Consider the following 10,373-nt stretch of genomic DNA (forward strand, 5'->3'; position numbering starts at 1 on the left):
AAATAAACCAAACCGCAGAGATTCAAAGTGCTCTGAAACCGTCTTTGGGTGTCACCAAACCTGTGGGGACCCGGAGCTGGCGGGGGGGGGAGCAGGGGGGGACACGGCCCCGGGCACGTCCCGCCGGGCTCCCGGCCAGGGCTGGGGTGCTGCGGGTTGGGTTTGCTTCCTCTTCCTCCTCCTCTTCCTCCTCCATGTGGGGGTGTCCTGTTTTCGCACACACATCCCCCCCCACCACGTTTTCCCTCCACCGATGCCGAAGGCGTCCCCGGTTAGATGAGGGAGATCCGTACGGGAATGCCGGGTGACTCCGTCCTCTGCGGCGAATGTTGGCTGACCAGGTGCTCCACCACGGTGTGTTTGGACATGTGCTTCATCAAATAGGTCTCCTGCGGGAGGAGGAGGAGAAGGAAAGCGATAAAGCCGGGGCTGAGGGTGTTTTTGGGGTTGGGGGGGGGTATTCCCGGTGCCCCCCCGGCTCACCGAGGTATAGGCGCGGCCGCACATGCTGCAGCAGTAGGCCTTGGCGTGCTTGATGGCGTGAGCAGAGAGGTGGATCTGCAGCGAGGCCGAGTCCGTGTACGCCCGGTAGCAGTTGGGGCACTTGTAGGGCTTGTCCTTGTTGTGCTGTCGCTGGTGAGACTGCGGAATGGCAGAGGGGGGCGGTTATGGCAGCAGCTGTACCTGTGCCCTCCCCATCCCGGGGTGTGGGGGGGCTGTCGGGGTTCCTTACCTCCCCCCCCCGCCCCACTCCCCACCACCGCTGACCCCCGGGGCGCTGACCTGGAGGTTGGAGAGTTGCGTGAAGGCCTTTTCACAGCCAGGGTGCGGGCACTTGTAGGGTCTGTCGCCAGTGTGGATTCTGGGGGGGGAGGGAGGATGCACATCAGGTCACCATCCCCTCTCCCCACCCCCCCACCAGGTGCCAGCCCCAGAGCCCCCCACCAGGGACCACGCTGTCCCCACACCATGTGGAGAGGGGTCACGCCAGGGATGGGGACCACGGCAGCCACAGCAATGTCAGTGCTTCCCCATAGGGCATGGGGGACGGGGCGGGGAGACGCGGGGCTGGGAGCCAAGGGGTTTGGAGATGATGAAGGTGTTGGAGATCACGAGCATGGTGGGGTCAATGAAGGTGGTGGAGACAAGGTGCTGGAGATGATGGGCGTGGTGGGCATGATGAAAGCAGTGGGGATGATAAAGTGTGGCAGGGATGGATGAGCATGGCAGGGATGAAGAAGGTGGTGGGGACAATGAGTGCAGTGGAGATGGATGAGCATGGTGGGGACAATGAAGGTGGAGGTGCTGGAGATGATGAGTATGGTGGGGACAATGAAGGCAGTGGGGACTGATTGGCACGGTGTGGACAGATTGGTGTGGTGGGGATGATGCGCATGGTGGGGCTGGATGAGCATTGTGGACTCAGTGAAGGCAGTGGAGATCATGAGCATGGTGGGGTTGACGAAGGTGGTGATGAGCGTGGTGGGGTCAATGAAGGCAGTGGGGACTGACTGGCATGGTCGGGACAGATTGGCATGGTGGGAATGATGAGTATGGTGGGCTCAAGGAAGGTAGCAGAGATGATGAGTGTGGTGGAGTCAATGAAGGTGCTGGAGACAAGGTGCTGGTGATGATGGGTGTGGTGGGGATGACGAAGGCAGTAGGGACAATGAGCGTGGCTTGGACAGATGAGCATGGCAGGGATAAAGAAGGTGATGGGGACAATAAGGGTGCTGGAGATGACTGGACGACGTTTGGACTCAATGAGCTTAAAGGCCTTTTCCAACCTAAATGATTCTACAATTCTGTGACGAGCATGGTGGGGTCAATGAAGGTGCTGGCGATGATGAGCATGGTGGGGTCGATAAGGTGGTAAAGATGATGACTATGGTGGGGTTGATGAAGGCAGTGGGGATGGACTGGCATGGTGGGACAGACGAGCATGGTGGGGATGATGAAGGTGCTGGAGATGATGAGCATGGCGTGAGAGATGCTGGGTGGACGCCCCACCACCCTCTAAGGGAAGATGGGGCTGAAGGGCCTCCCTGCAGCCTCCCGTGGCCCTCTCCAGCCCCACGGTGACGCCGTGTCCTCACCTGGTGTGCTGCTGGAGGTGGGACAGCTGGCGGAAGGACTTCTCGCAGTAGGAGCAGTGATAGGGTTTGACACCCAGATGGATGCGCAGGTGCTGGGCCAGGTAGGAGGCGTTGGCGAAGGATTTGGAGCAATGGGGGCACTTGTGGGGCTTGGCCTCTGTGTGCGACTTGGAGTGGATCTGCATCTCCGACTTGGTGAAGAACGTCAAGGGGCAGACCTTACACCTAGAGAGGGTGGGGGGAGAACCCCGCAGGGACCGGGCTGGGGCTGGGGGGGGGACCCCACCATCACCCTGGCCCCCCGAGCGGGTGCGTGGGTGCCTACCTGTATGTCTTTCCCTCTTTGGCAGTCTCCCCTGAAGCCAGGATGGGATAGGGCACCACCAGGACTGGCGGTCCCGAGGGATTTTCCGCTTTGATCTTCTTACGGCCTCGTTCTGCCTTCGGTGCCCCCAGCAAGCCGTGGCCCTGGATTGTCTTTATGGAGTCGAGGAGGGGAGGGCTGGTGATTCCTGAGATTAGGGTGGGCGAGGAGGCGATGAGGCGGCTCTGGCTGGTAGAGGTGGGAGTCGATGGGGTGGTGGTCCCTGTCCCCGTGCTGGATTCGGAGGTGCTGACCGCCGGTGCACGGGAAGCCAGCCCCAATCCTGGCGGGCAAAGAAAAGGAGGGACGTTAATTTTAAAGGGGTCTACCCTCCCCTCTTCTCTCACAGCAAGATCCTAAATTGGGGGAACCCTCCCCAAAACGTTCATGGCACTGCCAGGAGCTGCTAAATCCCCCCCCCTCGCCCCCCGCTCCCTGTGACAGTACCTGTGACCGTGCTGGTGGCCGGTCGGGCGTGCAGGGCCACATCGGGCTGGGGGACGGCTTGAGGGTGGAGACCCGGGACCTGCTGCAGTTTGGGGAGGGACATGATGGACTGGCTGCTTTCAGCGGGCGAGGGGGGCACCAGGAGGGGCTGCTGGGAGGCCACGGAGGTGGGGGGCAAGTGCGGGGGTCGGATCTTCTCCGCCATCAACTGCTCCTTGATTTTGTTGATCAGGACCAGGTTGTCCAGCTGGTGGAGGGAGGGGAAGAGAAGGCAGCAAAGAGGTGGGTCAGGGGCGGAGGAGCCGACACCCGCAGCCTCCCCCCGGAGCATCCCCCACATCCGTCTGTCCTCCCTTCTCCCCAAAATCCCACTGTCCTGGTGCCAGGGAGGGGGGTCCTACCTGGCTGGGCATGGTGGGGGGGGGCGGCCAGAAGTAGGGGTTGTTGAAGCGAGGCTCCGCCATCCTGCAGGGAGAGAGGGGGGGGTGGGTTAGGGGGTGGCACCAGCCACCACAGAGACACCCCCCCCGCCTCCCCTCGGGGCTCAAACCCCACTGACACCACCATCCCCCCAAAAAGCAATACCCAGGCTCTAAAAGAGGGCAGGGAGCAGGCAGGGAGCAGGCAGGGCCAGGGAACCTCCCAAGTATCTTCCCAGCTGAAAATTCCTGCAGGATCAGGGCGACGCCGAGCACCTCAAAGACCCCAAAACACCAACAAGGATGCAGGATGCAATTTGGTGGGGGGTGGGGGGGGGGGGAGGGGGGAAGGATTTGCAGAAAAAAAAAAAAACAAGTCTCCCAAGCCCTGCAGGTATCTCCAGGAGGGATTACAGAGGCGGACGGGACGCTGCCGCAGGAGCGAGGGTGAGCATGACGACGGGCACATCAAACCCAAAGCCAACCCTGGCTGTATCCCACCCCGTCCCCTGAAAAAAGCCACCCCCAATCCCAAGTGAAGTGACCTACGATGTCGGCAGGCAGCTCGGCAGGAAAACCCGGCTGCAGTGGGGCCGGGAGATTTATAGAGACACTTAAACACGTTGGGAAAATTAATTCTAAATCCATCTTTGGGTAATAGAAAACATCTGAAAGGGGGACGGCAAGAAAACGACAGCAGCGTAACGGCCGGGCGTAAACAGGCATCGCCGCGCTGGCAAACCTCGTTACGGGGGTGTTTAAGGGTAAAGTGTATAAGGGACCCTGGTGGAATGTATAGGAGAGGTCCCCGAGGAGCTCCCGTCTGTAATATAAACCAGGCCACAGCTGGGATCCTGAGAGAAACTAGACCAGTGCCTCCAGCAAACCACGTCCCCAAAAGCCTTCGGGGTGGTGGGATTTGGGGGCAAGGTGCCTACAGCAGAGCACTGGCGGCTGGGGAAACTGAGGCACGGAGAGCCCCGGGTCACAGCTGCGCGGAGGCAGCCACAGTCCTGCGTTTGCTGGACGGGCAGCCTCCTCCGAACCATGCTGGTGTCACCCAGGAGCATCCCTGCTCCCACAAAAAAAAGCAGCCTGGGGGTGGGATGGGACGATGAGCCTTCCTCCTCCTCCTCCTCACACTCACTCGCTGCCCCTCGGTTTAAATCAGACTCCGAACTCTCTGTAGGCGGGTGGGCAGCACCCAGCAAAAGCTCCTGGTTCCACCGGGGACTTAGCACCCATACGGCCACTCCAGCCTGAGAAAGAGCCATGGGCTGGACCCCTCCAGGTTCGTTTTTGGGGGGAAACTGAGGCACGGAGCAAGGGACAGCCTGACCCTCGCAATACGGAGCAGCACGGCACAGGACAAGGCGCGCTTTTGGGGCAACTCAGACCGACGCGCCGGTGGCTGTAGGCAGCGCCAAGGAACAGGAGCCATTTCACATGGCAGACCCCAACGCCACAGCCAGGCCAGGAGACCACCCAGACACTGAGCATCCTGACCAGCTTCAGGAACTCCCCTTCCCTGCCTCGAACCATGCCATGTCACCTCCCAGCTGCCCATGCACCAAATTTTGGCTTTTTCAAGTGAAAGCGGACCCCAGATCCTCACAATATCCCCAGGCATGATTTTCCCCTGCGTTTTCTCTCCATCTGCCGTATTTACCCCCCTCTCTGTGGCGCAGGCAGGCGAAAGGCAGAGCCGGGAGTCCTGCTCCATGCCACGCCTGTGCGCGCAGAAAGGGAAATTGCTGGGGCTATTAAATGCACTTTCCCATACGCGTACACACCCGCCACCGGCTATTTTATATAGCTTATATATGTACCCGCAAGCCACCCACGTTGTGAGTTTACCCACCAGCTACGTATATATATATAAGACCGCTCGGGATGATGAACATGGGATGGGGGGCTCCGGGATGATGGCACGAGGGGCCAGTGCACTGGGAGACGGGGCCAGAAGAGGAGGTAGTGGCAGGGAAAAGCCCTCATGACGGAGGCAGGCAGGAAAGCGGGCAGCAAGCAGACAGAGAAGTACAGGCAGGAGGGCTCTGGGTCCCCCCCTGAGGTGGCCAAGGACCCCGGCACAAACCCCACTGCCCCGGCTCAGCTGGCAGCAGCCCCGCGGCGTGGGAAAACAGGAAGCCGGAGCTTTGATTAGAAAAGGGTTTTTTGGAGCTGCTCCCCCGTCACAGCAGGTGCTCTGCGACCTCCGTCCTTCCCGTCTATCTGTCCATCCATCCATCAGTCCTTCTCCCTGTCCCAAGAGCGTGCCAGGCTCCACCGGAGCCATTGGTGGCACCAAGAAGGATTGAAACCACCAGCATGACTGCCAAACCATCCCCAGGACACGGCATGAAGGGCATTTTGGGGAGGAAAGAGCAAATGTCCTGTGTATCTCCCTCCCCCTGCCTCCACCTGAGGAGGTTTTATTAAATAAAATTATAAATTATTTGCAAAACCACTGCACTCAGAGCTTGATGAACCTGCCCAGAATAAAGACGAAAGAAATGGTTGGCATGCCCCAAAAAAAATTCCTGTTCCTGTCCCAATTTAACATTACAAATTGTGCGGTATTTTATAGGGAGCGGAGGGAGCGGCTTCCCCCTCTCCCAGGGCTGGGATGGCTGGGGGAGGGAGCGGGAGGGGATATAAAGCAGATGGAAAAGAAAAAAAAAAAATATAAAAAGTCCCTTTTTCTATATTCTCAGCTAACTATGAAAAATGGAAGCTGACATGCAGCAAAGAAAAAAAAAAGAAGAAAATCCATTAAAATGGAAATTATGAAGGGTGGGGAATGCTGCAGCACGTCTCCCCCCGGCTCTGCGGGACCCAGCTCTGCAGGGCAGGGGGGGCAAAGGGGGCACGTTAGGACTCTCCATGTCCCCCAAATTTTGGCCAGGCAGGGGGAACCCCACCCCCCAGGTAACAGATCTCCAGCAGCACGGGCTCCTGTGATCCAAACCACAGGGTGGGAGAGCCCTGGCATCCTCCACAGGCACCAGATTTGGCCAACTCTTGCTGAGGGGATGCCAAAGGTTATCCCAGGGGACAAGGGTGGGTGCAAAAAGCATCGCAGCCGCCCAAGCAGGCACGGCTGGAGGAGAAGGATGTTGGAAGAGCAAACAGGAAGATGTGTGGAGCCCCAAAAACAGGGGCTGAACCCCGAATTCCCACAGAACGGCACGGTACCCGGCATCGCCGCTCAACTGGGCGAAGGGGGGAAGCGGCAGCATCTCAGGCGACCCTAAAAAGACACAAAAATCATCCCCTCCGCACCCACGGGGAAGGAAGAGAGCGTGAGAAGCCGGCAAGCCAGGGCAAGGGGGGATGCCGAAGGGGAAAGGGGTGCGGCGGCGGCAGCGAGGGGTCGGCGGTGGCGAGATATGGTCAGACGCCAGTGTTTTGGTACTCACAGGCTGGCCTCAGAAGCCAGGTGGCCGCAGCTGCCTGGGGAGACGTGTCGATGAGGCTCCAGATTGATGGGAGGTAGATGATGGCACGGGTGGGCACGAGCTCACTAGAGCCTTCCAACTTCCTACCCAACTGCCGCTAAGTCAAGCTACAGTTCTCTAGGGAACGCCTCTACCTTGGCAGCCCTCTCTGTCTCGCCTTCGCTGAAATAAAAAGAAACAAGAGATTTCTTTTCACGGCACCGCCAAAAGAAAGGGGGCAGCTCCCGGGTACCGGCAACCCTGAGGACGGCGAACGATCACCGACCCAGTACAGCCAGCAAACGGGGTGAGTGGGAGGCGAGGGGAGGGATTTGGGGTGACCGGAGCGGTGGTCGGAGTGCCTAAACATGCCCAGGACCGAGTGAGAAGCCGAGCCCTTGGTGCCCCCAACTGCAGTGTCCTGTTCCCGAGGGTCCCGGCGAGAGCATCGGGGCAGAGATCCCCCCTCCCCATGCCAAGCGGCGAGCGCAGGAAAGCCGATGGCGGCCCAAGACGGCGCAGCGGGTGACAGCCAAGCAGAGTGGAGGTCCCCTGCATGTTAACCCCCCTCCCCCCCCCCAAATGCCAGCACGCCCTCACCACCATGGGACAGACGGGGGACAGTGACGCTGGCGTAGCCATGTCCCTGCCACCTCCCGTGGCTGGGCGAGGGCAGAACCTGGCTCTGCCCTGCACCATGCCTCAGTTTCCCCCAAAAACACAAGGCCACAGCCCCTCTCCCCCCACAAGGACAGCCTTCCCCCCATGTGCAAGCAGGGTTTGCCTGGAGCAGGAGGGTTTTTCGAGGGAAAGCGAGTGCCCCTCAAAAACCCCATCCCAGAGCCGCCGGAGTGGGAAGCGGCATCCGGCACCATCCCGCTTCCATCCTTGGGGAACCCGCATCCCTCCCCACTCAGATTGTACTCATCCAGGAGGGATTTACCCCAAAGCAGAGGTGGCAGAAGGCAGGCGAGGCCAGGGAAGCAGGAGCGACGGGCGAGACCCGAAATCCCCATCGCTCGGGGAGGGGGGGCAGACTGCGCGCCAGAAGAATTCACCCAAGATGGAACCAATTAAACCCCACGTTTCCGCCCCCCGAAGGGCCGTTAACTGGTGTTTCTCCTTCGGATTTTCAGCAAAACCAACCCAAAATGAGCCCTGGCATAAACCCCATCCTGGTATGGGGGTCCCTGCACGGGAAAGGGGGTGTGCGGGCAGAGGGACAAGGAGCCAAGTACCGGCGTGAAGAAAAAAGGGGAGGCAAAGCCACGCTGGGGACCACCAAGTTGTGCCCCCCACCCCGAGGATGAAGGAGGGGGGAACCAGGGAGGCAACGCTGCCAAAAGATGGGGGCCGAGGTGGCGCAACCCCAAATCCTTGGGGTCGAAACACCATCTGTCCATCCCATCACTGATGGGACCTACTGAAGGGGACACGGGGACAGCCCACAGGGAAACCCGGCACCTGTGGGGTGACGCTCGCGCCAAACATGGGGCCCATGTCCCCCAGAAATCACACCGTTCCCCAGCGCTGGGGTGGGGTTACCTGCTCCCCCAGACCCCCAAATACACCCACCCCCCTAAAAGAGACCAGCTGGGCACTCCACAAGGCAAAGCTGGCACCCACAAACCAGCCAGCTCAGGGTGCAACCAGCCACCCCACGGTAGCAAGGGGGCGCGTGGAGAGCACCCACAGGTGACGCTGCATGCCGGCGGGTGGGGAAACCGAGGCACGGGTGGCTTAGCAGGGGTTCACCCCGAGGACATAGCGAGCACGCACCGAATCCAACATGCACTTGTCATGACATCGCACCCACCGACCAAAAATCCACATTTTTTTAAGGCGAAAATAAATAAGGTGGGGGAGGTTCGAAGGAGAAAAAGATTATTTTACACACATAAATACACATATCTTAAAATGGAAATTTCAAGTGGTCACACTTACGCCATGAGTGGGGTCCCCTCTGCCGCTGGATCCAGTCCCCTCCCCGCAGAGGGTGTGGGCAGGTGGCCCCCTGCACCCCCCAAAATCCCCCAGGGAGGGCCAGAATCTGCCCCCACTTATATATAAATACTTATATGCACATTATAATACCTATATTATTATGTGCATATATATAATATTTATATGCATATATATAATTTCATGCATACACATATTAAGCATATATACATTAATTTACACTGTAAATATATATATATGTATAGGTTTTTTTTTCTCCAGACCCCTCAATAAAGCCGGCATGCCCACCTCTGCGAGTACTGGCGTTGCTTCCCCTTATCCGCGTCCATCTCCAGCTCTAGCTGAGACCGGGTGCTGCACGCGGGGCGTTTTTCTACGGGGGGACAAGGAGGACAACTTCACACACCCCGAACCCACCGCCAGTCCCCGGCGCGCGAGATCCCAGAGCGGAGGAACAAAAGCGAAGCGGCTCCGACCTACCCGACCCGTGGGAACGTGGGGTTTTTCCTGAAAATAGAGAGAGAAAAAAAAAAAAAAAGAAAAAAAAAAAAGCAATGTTTTGTTTTGTTTTGTTTTTTTAGCCCAGCTCACCCCCAAGCTGCCTGCAAAGCTGAGGGATGGGGAACTGGCTGGAAAATCGGGGTTGAAATCCATCCCCTCGCCCTGGACCCTCCGCCTCTCGGCAAATTGCACGCCGGGAGGAACCGAAAACTTTTTTACCTCTCTGCTAAAATATCACTTTATAATCTCAAAGGCCTTGGGCTCAAAGCCGCTATCGCCCGCTCCATCCTCCCCAGATTAAAAAACCCGGCTGATGTCCCAAGGACCGCGGGGCCGGGTGAAAAAGAAAAAAAAAAGAAGGAGCATCCTCCAACCTTGCAGGGTATTTGCTGGAGAAAAAGAAACAAAATCGGCAAATTAATCATTCCTGGGTTAAAACGCATCTTCGTCCGGCTTCGCCACGACCACGCCGGCTCTAAGCTCCCCCCCGGGCCCCCGACGTGGCCGGGAGATTATGGATATATAAATAGTATATGGCTAAATATACGTCCAGGCAGACAGACAGACCTCTCTAAGCACCGCCACGGAAATTTGGGTCCCTCGCTAAGGCTGCCGCATTCCTGCCAAAGCGCGATGCAAAAATATTCCCCCGTTAGACCTTCCAGCCAGCGAGACCACTTTCTAGACAAAACCGGTTAATGCGGAAAGAGAGGAAAGGAAGAAAAAGGGGGGGGGGAGGAATGAAAATTATAATAATAATAATAACCACCCCCCCGCGCTTCTTCCGCCACCCCCTGTGTTAAGAAAAAAGCCATGAATAAATAAAGCAAATGCCCCCCCCCCAACATGCAACATCCACAAAAATAGGTACGTTCAGCTGCAATTAACTTTTCCATTAGACCATCCAGAGGGAGAGAAAAAGACAAAATCCAGCAAAACGGGTATTTTCCTGGATGTCCCCCTCCTTTTTCCCCCTTCCCCCCCCTTTTTCCTTCTTCTTCCTCCTCGGCGAAGTGGGGGGGGGGGGGGTGGTAAAAATAAAATAGTAATAATAATAAAAAAAGAGGTGAAAAAAGGCGAAGTTTGGCGTTAAGTGAAGTTGAAATCCTCGACCTGGGAGGGGAGATGGTGGGGGGGGTGGCCTTTT

General features: G+C 58.0%; 1 protein-coding gene across 1 annotated transcript; it reads right to left on the reverse strand.

Annotated features, from left to right (window-relative positions):
• Window positions 1-61: 61 nt before the first annotated feature.
• ZNF362 (zinc finger protein 362) lies at window positions 62-9,226 on the reverse strand. The gene is made up of 10 exons (XM_010577188.1): window positions 9,206-9,226; window positions 9,014-9,098; window positions 6,746-6,946; window positions 3,309-3,372; window positions 2,908-3,154; window positions 2,422-2,743; window positions 2,097-2,321; window positions 784-862; window positions 484-642; window positions 62-389 (listed from the first exon to the last, which is right to left on the reverse strand). Exons 4-10 carry the CDS (start codon window positions 3,369-3,371, stop codon window positions 273-275), a joined length of 1,212 nt encoding a protein of 403 aa, XP_010575490.1. The 5' UTR covers window position 3,372; window positions 6,746-6,946; window positions 9,014-9,098; window positions 9,206-9,226; the 3' UTR covers window positions 62-272.
• Between the last annotated feature and the right edge of the window lie 1,147 nt (window positions 9,227-10,373).

This window comes from Haliaeetus leucocephalus, unplaced genomic scaffold (genome assembly GCF_000737465.1).
Source record: "Haliaeetus leucocephalus isolate CR32 unplaced genomic scaffold, Haliaeetus_leucocephalus-4.0 Scaffold556, whole genome shotgun sequence".
NCBI lineage: Eukaryota > Metazoa > Chordata > Aves > Accipitriformes > Accipitridae > Haliaeetus > Haliaeetus leucocephalus.